At 36.2% G+C, this 22,468-nt stretch overlaps 1 protein-coding gene and 1 pseudogene across 2 annotated transcripts in view; one reads left to right on the top strand and one right to left on the bottom strand.

The window, feature by feature from the left end:
- The window catches only part of PCCA (propionyl-CoA carboxylase subunit alpha), a 473,714-nt gene that overhangs the window by 264,341 nt on the left and 186,905 nt on the right, over positions 1–22,468 (top strand). For both annotated transcript variants that reach the window (XM_024578839.4, XM_024578842.3), the window contains exons 17-18: positions 6,973–7,083; positions 11,583–11,691. In XM_024578839.4, coding sequence (XP_024434607.2) covers positions 6,973–7,083; positions 11,583–11,691 — 220 coding nt within the window. The remainder of the gene's footprint in view (positions 1–6,972; positions 7,084–11,582; positions 11,692–22,468) is intronic.
- LOC112321431 (large ribosomal subunit protein eL42-like) lies at positions 17,221–21,148 on the bottom strand (annotated as a pseudogene).

Here is a 22,468-nt window from a genome sequence, read left to right as displayed (position 1 = left end):
CATATTTTTTTTGTCTCAGTGTGCCTATTAAGTAGTAAGGGGTGGAGCCTTAGGTATTTGCTAGGGCAGGGCAACCCACTGTTACTACGTTGTGGCACTGTATGTGGGAGGGGTGTCTGAGAGGGATAAAAGCCACTTGTTGGACTCTTTGCTGGCTTTCAGTCACTACTGCTGCCATCCACACACAAATTGGGCCCTTCTGGTGCTGATTCCCATGTGGCTGGTTTTGTGTATGTTCTAGGACCCTGTTGGTCTCTCCAATGAAGTCCCCTTTGAGGTTGGGAGTTTCTCCTGTCACCATATCCCCCACAGGTTTTTTCAGTCAGAGGTTTTGAGGCTTTATTTCCCTGTACTGGAACCCTGGGTTGCTCAGTCCATCTCTGTCTTGCTCCCCAGTTGTTCCTCCTGGTTTATCTGCATGCAGATGTGGGACCAGCTGCTCCTCCAGACACCCCCTTGCCGCAAGTCCTCTCCACCCCAGCTGCCCATCTCTGCCCCTCCTACCAGTCTGGATAAATGTTTCTTCTTAACTTCTTGGATACAGTTTGATTTTCTGTCAGTTCTGGTTGTTTTTTGTTTTAAAATTTGTTGTTGTCCTTCTTTTGGCTGTGGGAGGAGGCACAGTGTACCTACCTACGCCTCCATCTTGGCTGGAAGTCCCCACCATTTTCTTTTTCACAAGGGCTTTAGTTTTGTCTGTTTGTAGAATATACATCAAAGGGATTCATTTCCCTTTTATGGCCTGACCTCTTTCATGGAATCTTTTATCTTAAATTCTTGCCTACTTATTTCATTTTTCTAAGCATCCTAGCATATTTCCTTTGATTGTTCTTCATTTGGCAAATGTCACATTTTGCAATGATTTCTTAGGTATATTGGTTTCATTGGAAGTTTCTTACACCTTCTGATACTTTCCCAATAGGTAAATATATAATTACAAACTTTTTAGAAACATTAGTTATTGAATGTGGGCCAAGTCATTACCCACAGAGCAAGGTTAGGATGACTATATTTCTCCTGGGCATGTGTTATAAAATACATTTATTAGGTTAATTGTCTCTATGTGATAACTTCTTCCATGGATTATTTGTAGCTAAAAGAATAACACCAATATTTGAATTTTGGGGCTTTGTCTAAATGTTTTGAGGTAATTTAAAGAAATTGAAATTTGGGTTTTTAAAACTTTAGGTACATGGTATCTTTGGAGTCAGGAACAGAGATGCTCAGAATTTTTCATATGATTGCTAGTATGGTCTATTACAAAGAGATGCATAGAAAAGTGCCCAGAAGGATATATTAGGTTGTTAACCTTGTTTGGCTGAGAGATAAGAATTCATAGTGTAAAGATATGTCCTTCTTCCCCATGCGTATACATTATGGTATAGGGTAACCTACTGTAACAAAGAAGGTTATAAATACAGTGGTATAAATAAGTGATATAAATACAGTGGTATAAATAAGTTACAAATTTATTTGCTTCTCATGTACCACTCTGGTTAGTTCATGCTGATAGGGCAAGTTAGTATTTTGTGATCATTCCGGTGGACACACGCACAGGCACATACTCATCTTGCTTGCTCTGCTTCATCTGCATTGGCAATCTGAGTTCCAGCCATATCAAAAGTTCATAGGACAAGTAAAGGAAAGAAAGTCCAAGCAAACGATTCTTTTTTTCAAGTGAGCCCAGAGTTGGATACATCACTTTATCTTTCAGTCTTTTGTCTGGGAATTAGTTGATCATGTCTAGCTATATAAGTTAGATAGGAAAGTAGAGTCTATAGCTAGGTGGTCTTTTCTTCAACCACAACTCTATAACTGTAGAGAACGTAAAAGTCAGATTTTAGGGGAAACCAGTTTGTCGCAATATACTTATGTATTAAAAAATTTTAATATGTATTACTATTTAAATTTATATTATACTAAATTTTAGATAAATTATTTAGTTTCTCTTGATCATAGTTTTCTTATTTTTAAAGTCAGCTTTTTCTTTGTATTTTTTTTCTAAAGATTTTATTTGTTTATTTTTAGAGAGAGGGAAAGGGTGAGAGCAAGAGAGGGAAAGAAACATCAATGTGTGGTTTCCTCTTGCATGCCCCCAACTGGGGACTCCGCCTTCAACCCAGGCACGTGCCCTGACTGGGAATCAAACTGGCAACCCTTTGTTTCACAGGCTGGCCCTCAATCCACTAAGCCACCAGCCAGAGCTTCTGTGTAATTTTTAAAATCTACCACTTATTACCAAAATTTCCCCAAAAGCAGATTGTATACTATTTGCTCTTATTTTTTTTTTCCTGTGATATCTTAGTGTGGCATGAGTGGTAGGTATAGAATAAATGTTGAGAGATGTAGATTAACTTTCTCAGAATATCAACATTGTTAAAACCTCATAGCAAATGTTGGCAAACTTTTTTGGTAGAGGGCCGGAGATGAAATGCTTAGATTTTGTGGATCACATAGTCTCCATTGCAACTATTCAACTCCATTGTTGTAGCATAAAAACAACCATATGTAAACACTGCTGTGTTCAAATAAAACTTTATTTACAAAAATTGATCTTAGGCTGATTTGTCCTGCAGGTCATAGTTTGCTGAGACCTTGCATTACAGGGTGGATATACTCTCTAGATCAGGGGTGTCAAACTCATTTTCACTGGGGGTCACATTAGTCTTGCAGTTGCCTTCAAAGGCCCAAATGTAATTTTAGGTCTGTATAAATGTAACTACTCCTAACAGTTAAGTGAGAGCTTGGCGCGGTCACAAGGTAGAAACAAGGTGGAGTGCCGGATTTGGCCCATGGGCCTTGTGTTTGCCACCTGTGCTCTAGATAGACATAGGCGTCAACTTAGATTTGTGAAGCTGCATTCTTACAGAATATGAAATTAGAAGATAGGTAGGTAGGATACTGCTTGGGCTTAGGATGTTTATTAATTACATATTAAATTCTGCTCTATATTCTTAGATGAATGGATAATAATGAGCACAATGATAATAATGCAACTTCTTGAGTGGCAGACATTGCATTAAGTATTATTCCATTTATAGCTCATGACAGTCATACAAATTAGGTTCTGTTATCACCATTTTACAAATGAGGAAACTAAAACTTTGAGAGCTTACATAGTTTACTCAAGGTGAAAGTAGACTTGGTACTTGAACTTGAGAGATTCTTCGCTGACTTGATAATTGTAAAAGTGAGGGTTCTGTAAGACTTGAGTAGCAAGATAAGAATTTGTCTTTCTAGGTTCGTTTCACAGCATAATGGTACAGATTAGAACTATACAGAAGTGGGCTAAAGAAGTTGGAAGGAATTAACAAACTTCTCTGTTTTACAGCAACTTCAGCTCTATTATGTTCCAGACACACTGCTCTTCTTATGAAAGCCTGCTTTCCCTGAAATTTTTTACTACCTGTTTACTTTACCTTTTATTCCTACTTAACTTGACCAAGATCGAATACTTCCTTCACGAAGTCTTTCTATATCATAGAACTCTCCCAATATCATTCACTTCCCTCTTCTGGTACTTTCGTATTTGAACTTGGCTTTATAGTAGACATTATGTACTAGGCTTAGTTTTTCCTCGTAGATTACAAACTTTTCCCCTTGTCTTCCTCCTTCCTTTTCCTCCTTCTCTTCCCCTTTCCTTGATATATAATAAAGTTCTCATGTACACACCGGTCAAATCACCACAATCAAGATAGTGAACATTTCCTTGACTTCCTAAAGCTTCCTCATGCCCTTGGCAATCTACCTTCTCTCCAACCTGTCCCAGTGCAACCACATGATCTGCTTTCTGTCACTAAGCTGTTTTGCATTTTCTGAAATTTTATATTAATGGGTTCACAGTGTATTCATTATTGTTAGTCTTCTTTAATTCAGCATAATAATTTTGAGATTCATTTTTTTACATATTAGTGATTCATTTCTTTTTTAAAATATATTTTATTGATTATGCTATTACAGTTGTCCCATTTTCCCCCCTTTATTCCCCTCTACCCTGCACACACCCTCCCACTCACTCCTCTTTAGTTCATGTCCATGGGTCATACAGATAAGTTCTTTGGCTTCTACATTTCCTATACTATTCTTACCCTCCCCCTGTCTATCTTCTACCTACCATTTATGCTATTTATTCTCTGTACCTTTTCCCCCTCTCTTCCCCACGCATTCCCCAGCTGATAACCCTCCATGTGATCTCCATTTCTGTGATTCTGTTCCTATTCTAGTTGTTTGCTTAGTTTGTCTTTGTTTTTGTTTTAGGTTCAGTTGTTAATAACTGTGAGTTTCTTGTCATTTTACTGTTCATATTTTTTATCTTCTTTTTCTTGATAAGTACCTTTAACATTTTGTATAATAAGGGCTTGATGATGATGAACTCCTTGAAGTTGACCTTATCTGAGAAGCACTTTATCTGCTCTTCCATTCTAAATGATAGCTTTGCTGGGTAGAGTCATCTTGGATGTAGGTTCTTGCCTTTCATGACTTGGAATACTTCTTGCCAGTCCCTTCTTGCCTGTAAGGTCTCTTTTGAGAAATCAGCTGACAGTCTTATGGGAACTCCTTTGAAGGTACCTGTGTCCTTTTCTCTTGCTGCTTCTAAGATTCTCTCCTTATCTTTAATCTTGGGTAATGTAATTATGATGTGCCTTGGTGTGTTCCTCCTTGGGTCCAGCTTCTTTGGGACTCTCTGAGCTTCCTGGACTTCCTGGAAGTCCATTTCCTTTGCCAGACTGGGGAAGTTCTCCTTCATTATTTGTTCAAATAAGCGTTCAATTTTTTGTTCTTCCTCTTCTCCTTCTGGCACCCTATAATTCGGATGTTGGAACGTTTCAAGATGTCCTGGAGGTTCCCAAGCCTCTCCTCATTTTTTCGAATTCTTGTTTCTTCATTCTTTTCTGGTTGGATGTTTCTTTCTTCCTTCTGGGCCACACCATTGATTTGAGGTTCGGTTTCTTGCCCGTCACTATTGGTTCCCTGTACATTTTCCTTTATTTCCCTTTTCATAGAGTTCATTTTTTCCTCTAATTTGCGACCATATTCAGCCAATTCTGTGAGCATCCTGATTGCCACCGTTTTGAACTGTGCATCTGATAGTTTGGCTATCTCTTCATTGCTTAGTTGTATTTTTTCTGGAGTGTTGATTTGTTCTTTCACTGGGGCCATTTTTTTTTTGTCTCAGTGTGCCTGTTATGTAGTAAGGGGTCAAGCCTTAGGTGTTCACCAGGGTGGGGCAACCCAGGTCACTGCATTATATCGATGTCTGTGGGGGAGGGGTTCAAGAGGGAATAGTGCTGCTTGCTCTACTCTCTGCTGGTTTTCAGTCACTTCCCCTGCTACCCAAAATCAAATTAGCCCCTTTTGGTGCTGATTCCTGGGTTGGTGGGCTTGTGTATGTCTAGGGCCCTGTTGGTCTCTCCAATGAACACTCCTGTGAGACTGGGAGTTTCTCCTGCTGCCGCCTCAACCCCCACAGGTTTTTTCAGTCAGAGGTTAGAGGCTTTATTTCCCCGCACTGGAACTCTGGATTGTGACGTCTGTCTGGCTCCCCAGTTGTTCCTTCTGGTTTATGTGCGTGAGAATGTGGGACTGCCCTGTCCACAATCCACTGCCTTGCCAGGAGTCCTCTCCGCCTGGCTGCCCATCTCCACCCCTCCTACCAGTCTGTATGAATGTTTGTTCTTTAACTCCTTGGTTGTCAGACTTCCATACAGTTCGATTTTCTGTCAGTTCTGGTTGTTTTTTGTTTTTAAATTTGTTGTGGTCCTAGTTTTAGTTGTGCGAGGAGGCACAATGTATCTACCTATGCCTTCATCTTGGCCAAAAGTCTGATTCATTTCTTTTTATTGCTGTGTAGAATTCCATTGTATGGACAAACCACATTTTTAAAATGCACTCACTTGTTGATGGACATTTAGATAATTTCCAGTTTTTGACTGTTGCAAATAAAGTTATTAACCTTTTTGCCTGTGTTTGTATGTGATATGGTTTTATTTTTAAGCTGAGTAAATACTTTAGAGTGAATGGTCTGAATCACATGGGAAGTAAATATTGAACTTTTTAAGAAAGTGCCAAACAGTTTCAATGTGGATGTACCAATTTATATTCCCATCCCAGGATGTGACAGATTCATTTGTTCCACACCCTCACCATCACTTGATATTATTTGTCTCTTAACAATTAGCCACTTAAATTAGTGTTTGTTGGTATCTTGTATATCTTTGGCAATAATGATATTAATCATCTTTTCTTGTGCTTACTGTCCATTTGTATATCTTCGAAATGCCTGTTCAGATTTTTGCTTTAATTCTTGCTTGGTTTGTTTCTCAATTTATTATTGTATTCTAAGCATTCTTTATATATAAGAAAAAAAGATCAGATATATCTTTGATACATGTGTTGTGAATATTTTATCTCAGTCTGTGGCTTGCCCTTTGATTTTCTGAACTATATCCTGTGAAGAAGAGACTATTAAATTTTGAGGAAGTACAACTTGTCAATATTTTCATGATTTATTGTTTTTGTGTATTATCTAAGAATCTGTTGTCCTACCTCATGGTAACAAATTTTTCTCCTGTATTTTCTTCTACTGTGTCTTACACTTTTAGGTTTTACATTCAGTTTTGTGATTCAACTTGAGTTAATTTTTGTGTGTGATGTGAGTTACGGTTGGGGCTTATTTTCTTTTTTTCCTGAAATGGATAAGTCATTGTTCCATCCTACACTGAAAAGACATTTATTTTCCCATTGAGTTGACTTAGCAATCACCACCTTCTTAAGTTTACATTTAGAGTTTTATTGCTACGTCAAGTTCATATTTTTTTGTTGTTATTACTTTGAAGTGAAGGAGATGAGTAATCTTGCATTGTTCTTGCTTGGTCATAGGAAACTGGCAATAAATTTCTACTGATAATAAGAATTAAATATTTAACTGACTTGTTGTTCTCCAATTCAATCTGATAATCATTTTATTTTTAGGTGTTACACATAATATTGCATTACTTCGAGAGGTGATAATCAACTCACGCTTTGTAAAAGGAGACATCAACACTAAATTTCTTTCTGATGTATATCCTGATGGCTTTAAAGGTTTGTATGCATTGAAGTATTTTAGTGTATTGAAGTTATTATTTTTATACTCATTGTAATGTATACTTTTTCTCTATTTTGAAATTAACACCTTTGGCCTATATTATACTTGATTTATTAACATATTTAGAGTATCCTAGACTATTGACAGTTATGATTTTGAGTATTCATGAGTAATTCATGAGTGTGTAATAATATGTAATTTTGTTGAGTGAGGAATTAAAGTATGTGGAATGTTGTGTTAGTCCAGTTTTGAAGCAAAACACATAGGCACAGCATTAGCCTATCTGATTTTCTGATTCCTGAAAGTCAATTCATTTATATTCCCTGCTGGTATGAGTATATGCAGAAACTCTTCCTTAATAATTAAAACTGTATATTTATGAAAATTAGCACTGAAAATTTCAGAATACCACATACTATTCCTATTAATAAAAATGAAGATGTCTAAGAAGGAGGTGGTTTGTATTCTAAAAAATTGGATTTGAGTAAAATAATGAGTGGAATATGAAATTTAGTACTGCAAAATTATCAGTGAGTATTTCCAGGTGGTAGAAAAATTGCTCATCAAGTGAGAGACAGAGAAAACCCGTTAGTGCGCATTGAAAACATGGCTAATATGACATTAAGAAAGCAATAGGACTTACAAGAGAATTAACAGAAATGTTATTCATGAAAGCCAAAAGCACTTACATATATTTCTAATGAACTTGTGGGTATAAGATGATTAGTATTCTCTCACAAATATCAAGTGTTCTTTATATCCATTTAAAATGTTTTAGTAGATAAAATATCTTAGTCATTTTAGAAACTGTAGACAGATTCCGGTCAACTTCATGTAGCTGAACTATTGAATACATTTACAAAGCAATTTCTTACCTCAGAATTTACAATACAGAATTTTCATAAGACTAAATGCAGATTACTGATTTAATTGTTCTTTCAAAACTTTAGTGTTGCCCTGGCTGGTGTAGCTCAATGGATTGAGCGTGGGCTGTGAACCAAAGGGTCACCAGTTCGATTCCCAGTCAGGGCACATGCCTGGGTTGTGGGCCAGGTTTCTTGTGGAGGCCACATGAGAGGCAACCACACATTGGTGTTTCTCTCCCTCTCTTTCTCCCTCCCTTCTCCTCTCTCTAAAAAATAAATAAAATCTTTAAAAAACAAACAAACAAACAAACAAAAAACTTTAATGTTACAGGATTTTATCATTAGTACCAAGTGAAATGAGGATTGTATTTTATTTGGGAACTTAAGTAAGACTAATGAATCATGACGCCCTTTTTCCTGAACTTTTAAATTTTTATAAATTTAAAATACAATCTTGATATGATTGCAGTATTATACTTGTGTGATTATTTTGTTAATATATATTGTTTTCATGATGCTGGATACCACTTATATTACTACTTTTTATCATATCCCCAGCAACTACACAAATTCTAAGTTCAATCAGGACTTCCAGATGCTTTTCTGTCTGCCTGGCTGATGCCTCTGTGAAGGTGATATAACATGAAACAGTAGTGAGAAGGAGACAACAGGTCAAAACTTCAGGGAACCTTTAGAACAAACATATTGTATATTTACATGGGTTTCTATACACACATATACACACACACACACACACCTACATATATGCCTGCATACATGACATATTCCATTGCCATAGAGAAGAAAATGGGGGATTATAAATTCCTAATTGCAGTTGATTGCTATGTGCTATACATTCACCAGTAATGTCCCAAATTTCGAAGGGAACTCAGAAATTTACCTAGTACTGTAATTCTTACTACTGTAATTCTCTATGATAAACTAAACATATTAAAATTTTTTGGTAGGAAATTATCAGCACTGACACTATAATTCTGGTTGTTAAGCTTATGCAAGATAGGAACAAAATTTTTAAACTCTTACAAGTTACTAGAATGGCCTTTAGCACCTCTTAACCTCAGCTTTCATTTTACATGTGAGGAAGCCAAAGCACAGAGAGATTAATGCTAAAAAAACAGTAATATGAATTTAGAGCTTTCAACTTTGCCTTTTGTACTCATTCAATTGTGCTAGGATTCAAAGTGATAAATCACAAAAGTTTTCAGAGTACACTATATGTTGTCATTGCCTGTAAGGACTTTAGAGTGCACACCTATATTTCCCATGCCGCGTGTCTACCTCTTATTTCCTCATATAATTTTCATGTCAATTTTTTCTTCTCTGAATGGCTACTATCTGTTGTTCTTTACCTTCAGATTACTCTATTTCTTTTTCCTCAGAACAGGTCTTAGATATATTGAACTGTGTCATTTTGATTGTTTGATATATGTGCCTGAAAGAGCAGCAGGAAGTGGCAACTGAAGTTAATCCAGGATCTTCTCCATATGTTTGTGGCTGGGTCATTTTTCCCCTTTGGGATTACTCATAAACTTCCCATCTGTCCAGCTTTCCTAGGCACTATACATAGGCAAGTGCCTATTTTTATAGCTGCATAGAAATTTCCTGTTATATATGTTTAATATCCCGTTTATTTGTAGACTAGGGCAGTGTTACTAAATGTTCTTAGATTGAACTTTGAAATGATTGTGTCTAAATTTTAAAAATAAGATACACAAAAATCTGTTCTTCATGTCAATTTATTAGATTCTCATGTTGTAAAACTATTTGCCTTTGATTCAAAAAACAAATGGAAAATTGGGATGAAGGAATTTTGATTTTGAAATAAAGGGAAAATGAGAAAAAAGGTATTTTAAGAAATATAATTTCAGTTGGCCTATAATGAATGTTTTGGACTTATTTCTCTTCTTCATTACTACCCTTCAGTCACCTGCTTCATCAAAAGAAATGATCATAATTATCTTTCTCTTCTGAAAAGTTGCAGAATTTTTGTAGAAATTTGATTCAATGCAAGAAGAATACCATTGTTTTTCACTGAATTTAGTCAGATAGTTTTTTTAAACCTTTGAGAATGTTATATAGGGACTGAAGTGTGGCCTTTAAAACTCCAGTAGTTAAAATTATTCAAAAATAATAAATGTGTGCTCTAGAAGAAAAAGACAGATGATATATTTTCCCTGCTCTTAAGAAGCTTACCTTACAATAGAAATAAACATGTGAAGGGCTAACTTAACTATAGGACAGAATAAAATAAGTGCTAAGTAAAAATACAAACTAAATGTCTTGAGAGTAAAGAAAAAAGAAAGCAATTTTGATTTAGGAAATTAAGGCTGGCTTGAAAGGACAAGGAAGCATTTAGACTGTTGAAACACCTTTCCGAGGACTCTGTTCCATAAGCTCTAGGGCCTCTGTATTCCTTTTGGACACCCACTGTGCACATCTTCTCCTAATCCATTCTCTTTGGTATAATGCTGGTAGTTTAGAATTAGCCTTGATGACAGTATTTACGATCAGGAAATGGGCAGATGCTACAAACTGGGACATTTCTGGGTTTTCCCTTCCCTTTAGTTTCATAAAGCACCCCATAGAAAAATGTGTTGCAGATCTGGAAAGTATCTGTATTCTAATTATGAATATTTTTAGTCATTGCTATTTTAAATGATTTTAACATCACAATGTTCAGACTGTTTCACTTCTCTCAAATGAATTCAAATAACTATCAGGTCATTTTTTCTTTTGTGAATTTTACAAGTAGCATCTTCTTGCTGATCATTCAAATTGCCCATACTGTACCACTATCTGTGTACAGTACTGTGGTAAATAAATAATGCTAGAAATTGTGGTAAGATTACAGCTCTTAAGGGGACATGTCAACAACCTGCAGACCCTGAAGTATGAAATCCTGCCTTGGCTCACATACTGCTTCAGGAATTATGCAAATTGAGCAGATTTCTCTGCTGCACAAGACTCAGCCAAAACAGGTAGCCTTCCTAAGCCTTGTTAGGCTAGACCGCTGCTCCCCTGGCCCACTATATTATGGTAGGAATTAAAGAAGTGGGGAAAGAGAGAGAGAGATTGGTTGGCTGGTTGATTGGGATTCAAACCCTGACTATATGCAAGAATATCTCACCTTTATTTCCCTTTAATCATTCATATTTCAAAACATGGCCTAGCCAGTGTTCTTGGCCAACAATATTCCTTTTCTACTTTTCCTTTATCCTCTCCTTAGAAGTAAAATTAGGGGTGAGGAATGATAAGGAGAAGCAGATGTGAGGAGCCCTAACTTTTTCCTAAAGATCTGAGTATGTTTTTTTAAATTTGTAATTGTTTCATTCTGTACATGCTTGTTTTTCTTTTTCTTCTGAAATTAGACCATAAACTTCCAGTGAGCAGAGGTGTTTTTGTTTGTTTGTTTAATTTGAACAATCTTGCTCCCTCTCATTCCCCCTGCAAACTCCAATGTCTGGTACAATAGTAACTCACTCCATAATAGATGCTTGACAACATATTTGTTTGAATGACTCGTAATTCTAAAAGATAGAAGCATAGATGTTAACATTATGTGTGTATCTGATTGAGCAAATGAATGATTGATTGATTGATTTCCTCAGGGCACAAGTTAACAGAGAATGAAAGAAACCAGTTATTGGCCATAGCATCCTCATTGTTTGTGGCATCCCAATTAAGAGCACAACGTTTTCAAGAACATGAAAATTCAAGGTATGTTGGATTATTTAAAACAATACATGAACAGAAAAATGGTGATTATCTAATCTATTTAGGAAATTGTTAATAAAATGATCTGACTGACCTCAGTTGTAGAAGTTCTTATGAGTGTTTACAGAGGTATAATAAAAGTCACGCTGCTTAAAAATCATTTTGCTTCTGTTTTGTACAAATGAAATTTTTAATAAAAAAAAGGATGTTTGTCCTTTTAACTTGGACATTATCAGAGGTAAGAAGATACTCTGAAACCTTACAGAAAATCTGTTTAAATAATTTTTATTTATTAGTTTTGTTTTATTAACTTGTTAATCTTAAAAAAAAGTTTTGAGAATTGTTATAGTACTAAAATTTAGGAATGAATCTTAGCAGTTTAAAGTATATATATGAAACTCATTTATAAGATACAAAAAGAAGTTAATTAATACCAGGTTGAGTTAGTTATTTGTGAGCCCTAAGTATACCTGTTAGCTTCCTAGTGATCTAAGTGAAAGGGAAAACATGCTTTACCCAAGGGCAAATAAAACAAAATCATTGTGCATTAATGCTTCTGACAGAATTTTTTATTATGAATATTTGTGTACTTGCTAGTGTAATCCTAGTTTAGTAAGTATCATCCATTACTTGTTAAAGTGGTGCTGTTGATAAGATTGGGTTATTTCAGTTTCTTTTCTGTTTTTTTTTTTTTTTTTTTTGCTTTTCCACAAGAGGAATAACAAAGATACAAAGGAAAAAAGATGGCAGATGACAAAGCAGTTCTGAAGAGCACAGTTGAGAAACTCAGATTACCCCTGAAGAAATAGGCAGAAGAAAAACTAAATTGGGTTTATGCTAATGTGGTTTTACTCATTAAATCTTGGAGTAAATGATACTCTTCATTTGTTCTCATTCTGAAGAAAAAGTAGAGAAAGCTTAATGAATAATTTTTTTAAAGTTATGACTGAGTAGATATCGAGGGAGAAATTAGAGGATATAGAATATCAGTAAATTACTAAATGACTGGAAGGAAGAGGAAAATGGTCAATAAATACATGAATCTAAATACATGAAATACCAGTTAAAATCCCAATGCTATACTACTACACACCATTAGAATAATATATATCAATTAGTGAGTAGATAAATAAATGTGGGGTATCCATTCAATAGAATACTGTTTATCAATAAAAAAATGAAGTGCTGATGCATGTGTCAACATACATAAATCTAAAAAGAATATCATGCTAAGAAAAAGAAACCAGCTAAAGAAGACTGTATATGATTTCATTTATTTGGAATGTCTAGGAATGGCAAATGTATAAACACGGAAAGATTAGTGGTTGCCTGTGTATGGATATTGATGTCCCAGAATTACGTTTTTATACAGTCTGCCCCAAACCATAACCCAATAGTTATTTTGAATGCATTGGTCTCTTAAGTTATGTAGAAAACAAAACAGAATGTCAAACCAAAGTCACAGTAATGCTAGCTTTTAGTCTAATAATTTTTTAAATGCATAGATCCCTTAAATCATGCGGAGTTAGATACTGCTATTACTAGCTATTATAACTGTGCATGTATTTATCTTCATTGAGATATTAATTGGTACTGTCTGGTGTCCTTTCATTTCAACCTGCAGAACTCCCTGTAGTAGTTCTTGCAGGGCAGGTCTGTTGGTCACAAACTCCCTGAGGTTTTGGTTATATGAGAATTTCTTAATCTCTCCCTTACTTTTGAAGGACAGTCTTGCTAAATTTAGGGTCTTAGTTGACAGTTTTTTTCTTTTAGCACTTCAAATATATCGGCCTACTGCCTCTGCCTCCAAAGTTCCTTTTTTAAAAATTTAAATTATATTGTTTATACTATTACAGTTGTCCCAATTTTACCCCCATCCACCCAAGCAGCCCCCTCCCCCCATTATTTCAGGCAATCCCCACATCATTGTCCATGTCCTGAACCATGCATATATATTCTTTGGCTACTGTACTGTACGTCCTCATGCCTATTCTGTAACAACCAGTTTATACTTTTTAATCCTTTCACCTTTCTTGCCCATCCTCCTGACTTCCCTCCCATCTGGCAACCATTGAAATGTTTTCTGGATCTATGATCCTGTTTCTTTTCTGCTTGTTCATTTATTTTTATTTTTATTTTTTAGATTCAATTATTAATAGATGTGTATTTATTGTCATCTTATTGTTCATATATTTGATCTTCTTTTAAAGAAGATCCTTTAACATTTCATATAATACTGGTTTGATGGTGATGTACTCCTTCAGTGTTTTTTTCTTGTATGAAAAGCTCTTTATCTGACCAGTTCTAAATGATAGCTTTGCTGGGTAGAGTAATCTTGTTTGTAGGTCCTGGCTTTTCATCACTGAAGATTTTTTGTAAATTTCTTCTAACCTGTAAAGTTTCTTTTGAGAAATTAGCTGACAGTCTTATGGGAGCTCTCTTGTAGATAACAGCTTTACTTTTGTTGCTTTTGACATTCTCTCTTTGTCTTTAACCTTTGATATTTTAATTACATTGTATCTTGGTGTGGGCCTCTTTCAGTTTATCTTGTTTGGAACTCTCTGTGCTTCCTAGACTTGTGTGTATATATATATTTCCTTCACCAAGTTAGGAAAGTTTTCTCTCATTATTTTTTCAAATAGGTTTTCAGTTTCTTTCTCTCTCTCGTCTCCTTCCAGCACCCCCATGATACAAACGTTGGTGTGCTTGAAGATGTCCCAGAGGCTCCTTATTCTGTCCTCATGTTTTGGATTCTTCTTTTTTTTTTTATTGCTGTTCTGATTTGGTGTTTTTTGCTTCCTTATATTCCAAACTGCTGATTTAATTCTTAGCTTCATCACTCTACTATTGATTCCCTGTAAATTGTTTTTCATTTCAACTAGTGTATCGTTCATTTCTGATTGGCTTCGTTTTATGGTTTCCATGTCCTTTGTTATGTTGTTGAAGTTCTCTCTAAGTTCACTCCTCTTCTCCTAACGTTTTTGAACATCCTTATAACCAGTGATTTCTACTCAGCATCAAGTAGATTGCTTGTCTCAATTGTTTAGATTTTTTTTCTAGAGTTTTGTTCTGTTCTTCCATTTGGGACATGTTTCTTTGTCTCCTCATTTTGGCAGCCTCCCTGTGTTTGTTTCTATGTATTAGGTAGAGCTGCTATAACTCCCTGGCTTGTAGTAGGTGTCCTGCAAGGTCCAGTAGCACAGCCTCCCCTATTACCCAAGCTGGATACTTGAGGTGTGCTCACTATGTGGGCTGTGTACAGCCTCCTTTTGTAGTTGAGCCTTGGTTGCTGTTGGCATGTCAATAAGAGAGATTTGCCCACCAATCAGCTCAAGGACTGGCTGTGACCACTGACCACCAATCTTTTACCACTGTGGAGGATCATCTGGTCAGTGGCCCACTCCACAGAGCAGGATTTACTTCAATAGGGCTCCGGTGCCTGTGGAGTCTGCTCCTTGAGTCTGTCGCTTATGGAGGTGGTTGGGTGGTGGTACTCTGATTAGTTGTAGCTGTCTATTGGGTGCCCAGGTTCTGGGGCCTTCTGGGAGGTGCAGACCAAGGTCAGCCACCACCTCTCTTCTTTCCAGGGACACCCAGTATAGACTACAGTGTGACCTACAGATGGCTGCTTATGTTGCACTTGGAGGTGCCCAAGCAAGGCCAAACTGTGAACCAGGGCCCACTACTGCTAGTGCCAGGCCTGGGACCATATAGTGACAGTTAAGGGGCATGCTGAGGCTAGATACTGCTTGTTTGAGAGATTTTTATGAAAATCTGAAGCATGAACTGTGACAAACCATTTGTATGGAAAAACCATTGGAAACAGCTTTGGACCACCTGAATGTTGGGTGGAGCTATGCCTCGGCATCACTAGGTTGGGGCAGACAGTGTGAGTCAGATGGATGGAGTCTCAGACATGGTACCCACCTTCTAGCTCTGTGGAGGGAGGTCTCAGAAAAGGAACAATGGCCTCTGCCAACACTTCTTTCTGGGAGAATGCTATACCTCCCCTCCCCCTGCTCTTACGTCAATTCCAGACACCTAAGTTCCTCCCTGTATGCCTCTGGTGCCTTTCAAGCCACTGCCCTCATGCTGGATCTGGAGAGGGAGTGAGTCTGAGTAAGCCCTGCATGGGCCCTTTAAGAAGAACTGCGTGGTACTCCAGAAATTTCTGTCTTCTACTGCCTTAATTCCCAGTGGTTTTTAGAGTCAGAAGTTATGGGGACTTCTTTTCGTGGCACTGGAACCCTGGGCTGGGGGGCCTGGTGTTGGTCTGGGACCCCTCCTGAGATATTCATCCCAAATTTTATCTCCCACATGTGGGTGTGGGACCATCTCATTCCATGTTCCGCCACTCCTACCAGTCTCAATGTGGTTTCTTTTTTAATTCGTAGTTTTAGGACTTCCATTCAGCTTGATTTCTAATGGTTCCAAATAATGGCTGTTCTGTAGTTTCATTGTAATTTTGACTTAGTTGTGTGAGGAGGTGAGTTGTGTTTACCTATACCACCATCTTGACCAGAAGTTCTCCAAAGCTCCTAGTGAGAAATCTGCTGGTAATCTTATTGCGACTTTCTTGTATGTGATGATTCACTTCTCTCTGGCTACTTGCAAGATTTTTTCTTTGTCTTTGTCTTTTGAAAGTTTGTGTCTTGATGTGTCTTGGTGTGAGTCTCTGAGCTCATCATACTTGCAGATCGTTGAGCTATTCATGTCTTTCATCAAATTGGGGAAGTTTTCAGCCATTAGGTCTCCATATATTCTCTTTGGCTTTTTTTCTCGCTTCTTTTGGGACTCCCACAATGAACGTGTTGATCAGCTTGATGCTGTCTGTCACACAAGGATCTGTTCAGTCTTCTTCAGTCTTTTTTATTTCTGTTCTTCACACTTGATAATTTCTATTCTCCTATCTTTAAGTTGGCTTATTGTCTTTTTTGCCTGCTTAATTCTGCCTTTGAATCCCTTTAGTTTTTTATTCCAGTTGTACTTTTCAGCTCCAGAATTTTTTTAAATTTCTTTTTGGGTTTTCTATCTCCTTACTGATATTTTCATTTTGTTTACACATTGTTTTCTTGACTTTTTCCATATCATTTCTTAATTCTTTTACTATCTTTAAGACAGTTGTTTTAAAATCCTTGTCTTGTGTGTTTGGTCTTTTTCTGGGTAGTATTTCTTTTGATTTTGTGTAGGCCGTACTTTCCTATTTCTTTGTATGACTTATACAATTTTTTTTTTTTTACTTATACAATTTTTTGAACACTGGACGTTTGAATCTAGTAATGAGGTCACTCTAGACATCACTTTCTTCTTCCTCTCCAAGGTTTAGTATTTTGGGGGGTACTTTTTAAATTTGTTTATTTGACTGTTGTAAGCTGTCTCTATACCAAGGATGAGCCCGCGGTATAAATATAAGGTCTTCTCAGTTTTTTTTGAGCCTTTCCTTAGGCATGTTGTCACTTTTTAATTTACCTAATATGTACAGTTGTTTTTGAAGTCTTAGTGTTTAATGTCTGACCCAAGTAAGGAGAAAAAGCAAAAAATGAAGGAGGGCAGAAAAGGGGTCACTGACCTTTTAAATCCCCTCTAAGTCACTTTAGTGGGCAAAGGCAGTGGGGTGGGGTTGCGCAATAACAAAGACTGCTCACTTTTATCTTTACCTTCTGTGATTAGAAGCAGCTATCAACAATCAGAACCCAGATCCCAAATATTTGGAGGACATGGGCTTTTTTGCCCACTCTGGCTTCCACATGCTGTGTGCAAGCCGCTTCAGGAATAAGTGCACGACTGTCTGCAATGTGTCTGGAAGTGGGGGAATAGGGGGCTGCTATGGTGATACCAGCTGAAATTGACTGCAATTTACCATATATTCTCCTGAAAGTTGCAAACTTTCAACTGGATTCCGCAGTTCCAAAATACTTACATCAGACAGACTCTACTAATGCAATTGTGGTCAAGTTGGGATGACAGACTTTTGGTGCTTCCTACTCCACCATTATCCCAGGATCCTTCTCCTCTGATACCATTGTTGAACTCATTACATTTTAAAGTTTCCAAAAATTACACTAATAAAATATGTAGGCCAAAAGTCCAGTTATTTACATAATTGTGCACATACTATCTATATAACAAACAATTATTTATTTTTGGTTAGTTTTATTTTCTATTAAACTGATTTATTCAGTGGGCTAGTTTATTGTAAAATTGGTATCACACATAACAACAGAGACCTATAACATATAGGCAAATATGTTGGTCTTATTTTTGCTTGTTCATAGAAGCGGTCCCTGACACCAAAGCTAATGTAAGGAGGTTAAATCTTCACATTTTGGCTTCAGAGCCATGTTTTCATTATTGGCTTGGGAATGGAGTCTAATTCTCATCCTCCAGGTGTGGCTACATATTGCTCCATCATGGGTGTACTCATGTAATGTTTATGCTTCCAAATCCAGTAGCCTGCAGCCCTTCCTTTGTGTTGTTTGTTTTGGCTGCTGATTTTATTTTTGCAATTCCTCTATGGGTTTTACTCTTTCATCATTTATGACTTGGAAAAAGGCATTAATAATACGTACCCATAGTATTTGGATAGTAAAAAAAATAACAGTGTATTTTAGAAAAAATAGTTAATGTTAGAAACAATAGCAATGTTTTTTAGAATGGCTGTAAATAAATTTGGTTAACATAATTAAGGTTTACATAAATACATGCTAACTTACCATAGAGTTATTTTCCTTTATAATTATTCTTTTCTTTTTTTTCGAACATATCCTCAAGATTTTATTGTCACTAAATAAAACAAAAAATGAAGCTTAGAACTGGATCCCTTGGCCCTTTCGCTTCTTATCTCATTCTACTTCAAAATGTTTGCATCTCTTAATAGGCAGCATTCTCTTAGATCTTCAGTTGGGCTCAACACATTCAAGCCTCAGCACAATCTTCTTTGTAGTTTTAGCCTTTTTTCGGAAATTGGCTTAGTCTGCCCATCATAGCCACTCTGCCTCCTGTCATAAAAACACCGCTTTCCCTGTGCATACAGAGAATCCTCGCCCTTCTTGTACTGTGTTACTTTGTGGGGTTGATGCTTGCCACACTTCTTATAGGAAGTCCAGTGGGTTTTAGGAACATTTACCATGTTTGCAAGAGTGCTAATGGCGTGGAAAGTCTTTTCTTAAACACTTTTATTGATAGAAATGTATGATTAAAAGTTGTGTTAAGCCCTGGCCAGTGGCACAGTTGGTTGGAGCGTCATCTCATATACCAGAAGTTTGTAGGTTTGTTCCCCAGTCAGGGCACATACCTTGTTTGCTGGTTCGGTTTCCAGTGGGGGTGCATACAGGAGGCAACTGATGGATGTTTCGCACATCAATGCCCCTGCCACCATCTGAAATCAATAAACACATCCTCAGGTGAGGATTTTTTTTTAAAAGTAGTGTTAAGCAATTGTTTCATGTTACTTGAAGCTGAAATCATGTTGTTGGCACTGTGGTTTGGTATAATACTTTATCTCACTAACTAACAATGATTGGAATACAAAATAAAACAATTTTGTCTCTTTCAGTAATCTTCTCTTTAGTTTTGCTCATAGAGCCTGTTTTGCTAAGGTCCAAATGTTGCTTACAAGTCTAGATTCACTTTTCTGAGGTACGACTGCCCCTTGCTTTACTGTAGTTCAAACCCACTTCTGCCATCCCAAGCTTCTCAGACATTAGTGAGAATGCCACTCTGCTCTCTGTAAATTTCTCTACTTCCTCCTTTCCCCATTGGCATTTCTGCATCTGTTGCTTTCTTTTGGTAGGTTTTGGAATTATGCAAATTGTCTTCCAGCCTTCTTATGGTTTATCATTTAAACTTTCTAACTTCATGATCCAATCTTTCTGTTAAACTGACTAATGTATCACATCTAGGGAGAATGTCTGGTGACCAAATCTGTCTTCCCTAGCAGAAAGCTGATTTGCATTCCTTGATTACTTTGCACCTTTTGAGAATTTGGCAGAAGATGTGGCTCAGACTAAGCCCTTGACTTCCTTTTAGATGTCAGTCCTCTGGCCTGCGCCCTGCTGAGGTGAATGTGGGCAGTGATATGTTTTCACATATACATCTGTTTTACGCAGTTTGACAGTAAATGTTGATTACTTGGTTTTATAAAAGTAATTTTTTACTGCAGATATATAGAAAATCACTAGATTTCATTGGCCTCTTTTTGCTTGCTTGCTTCCTTTTTTTGTTTGTGTTTTTCACCATTCATCAGAGGATGTGTTCAAAATTCTAAATACCTTAATCAGCAACATTTAACTCTTTAATCCATTTGGAATTCATTTATGTGTATGCTATGAAATGAGTTTAATCTTTGTGATTTGTGAAAATATTTCAACCTACTCCCCTCAAAAGTAGTGTCTCTTTATTAACTCCAAGGATGGCAAGACAGAAATATTCGTGGGCCATAAAACAAACTACCACAGACTGTGTGGCTTAAATAAGAAATATTTATTTTTCACAGCTTGGGAGGCTGGAAGTTCAAGATCAGGGTGCTTGATCAGGTTTTGGTGAGGGCTCTGTTCTTAGTTGCAGAAACTTTACTTCTTATATCCTCATTTGGCAAAAAAGGGTAAGCTAGCTCTCTGGCCTTTTCTTGTAAGGGCACCATTCATGAGTACTCCACCCTCATGACCTAATTACACTCTAAACTCCCTTTTTCAAATACCAAAACACTGGTCATTATATTTCAGCATATGGATTGGGGAGGGCACAAACATTCAGCCGGTAACAGTGAGTATGGAGTGTGTACTTACTCTCAAGTGTGCATTTTCTCTCTCTCTCATCCATCTCTTCCCTTTTCCTTCTTCTCTTACCTCCCTGCCTTCCCCTCTTTTGTTCTACTGCTTTCCTTCCCTTACTCTCTCATCTCTTCCCTTCCTTTCTTTCTCTCACTTGTGTGACTTGCATGGCCACACACAAACACACACCACACACATATAAGGAGGTATGCATGTTATATAAATACATGCTGTGGTTTAATTTTCTCCTTTCTAGACTAGAATTTAGATTAAAAGTCTGGATTATAGTCATAACTATACCATTTATTAGTAATGTGACCTTTGCTATATTATATTTTAAGTTTACCTATAGTGGGAATAATATGTATTCTGTCCTATTTCATAGACATATATTTCATAGGCATATATTTGCCTATTATATAGACATGTTTAGTTTAATACCCATATTCTTTCACCTAATTTTAATAAATAAATTAAAACATGAATTTTATATTGTGATGCAAAGCCAAGTAAGTACTTTATAGATAAGCTAGAAAGAAAACTATCAAGAGCAAGAAATGGCATTTTTTATTTGTTTATATCAAGTAGCTATAAATATGATAAGAAAGTAGAAACTGGGTCAAGTTATCTTCAGTGAAGTAAATAATAACATGTCTTGTAATTCAGCAAATGAGATGCCATCAGAGTTGTTTTTAATATTACATAGGCAGATTATTTTTTCTTTGTGTTTTCTTATTTTGCTTTTATTTTTTAAATCTAAAATTATATCAAATATTTACATATATTCCATTTTCACTATTTTATAGTTTTTGTTTATTACATTCACATTTCATGTTTCAAATATATTTTGCAAGGTGATAGGAGATTGAGATCTAATTTTACTTTTTTATATAGTTAACCAGTAGAATCAATCCCATTTTTCTTGTCTGTCTTTTCCTTATTGATTATTAAATGTCACATTCATCCTATGAAAAATTCTAAATATATTATGATCTATTTCTGGAGTTTTCTCTTAATTTCTGCCATTTTGTCATTCTATCCATAAGCTAATCATTTATTTTCTGAAACTTTATTGACTATTATTCTGGCTTATTTTGATATTGGAATTGTCTTAAAGTTATGGTAAATTTGGATAGAATTTGACATCAAATGTTGAAGATTTCTAAAAAATATGATATGACTGTTTATAGGTGCCTCTTTTTATTTATGTCATTAAAGCTTTATAATTTTTTTATTGTAAGTGTATATTTCTTACTCTCAGGTAGTTTATATTTTTGTTTTATTATTCTAGGTTATTTACATATTGTTTTGTTATGGATGTGATTTTCTTTCTCATTTTCTAAATGATTATTGATTTGACAAAGAGAAGCTAATGATATTTGTATTTCTTTTATTTTTGTGGTAAAAAACATAAAATTTACCATCTTAACCATTTTAAGTGTCCAGTACATAAATGTTAATTGTATGCACAGTGTTGTGCAGTAGATCTCTCGAACTTTTCATCTTGCAGAACTGAATCTCTATACCCATGGTGCAGCTTCCCATTTCCTCTTCTCACAGCCCTTTGCACCCACCGTTGTAATTTCTGTTTCTATAAGTTTGACTACTTTAGTATTTATATTTTTCATTAAAATTTCTCCTAAACTTTAAAAATCCCTTGTAATGACTTTTTATTTGATTTCAAAAGGGGCAATCACATAATCTTCTAAATCACTTGGGATGCTTTTGGCTACAGGTAACAGCAACCCTGATTCAAACTTACATAGTTTTCATCTCACTTTAAAAGGGTGTTTCAGAGGACAGGAAGGACAAGGCTTAATGTGTTCACCTGCTGATGTCACTTCTCTGAAGTCCCCTTTTTCTTTGTGTGGGCTTTATCATAAGGCTGAGATAGCAGAATAGCTGCAGAGGTTACGGGAGTTAAATCTAGATAAGGTTCAGAAGATTGTGTCTGTCTCTAAAAGTGGAAATCTTTTCTAGATGTTACCCAAGAAGCTAATTCTCAGTTC

This window comes from Desmodus rotundus, chromosome 13 (assembly GCF_022682495.2).
Source record: "Desmodus rotundus isolate HL8 chromosome 13, HLdesRot8A.1, whole genome shotgun sequence".
In the NCBI taxonomy this organism is placed as follows: Eukaryota; Metazoa; Chordata; class Mammalia; order Chiroptera; family Phyllostomidae; genus Desmodus; species Desmodus rotundus.
The sequence above is the reverse complement of the archived record's forward strand: the minus strand, read 5'-3'. Positions and strand labels throughout refer to the sequence as shown.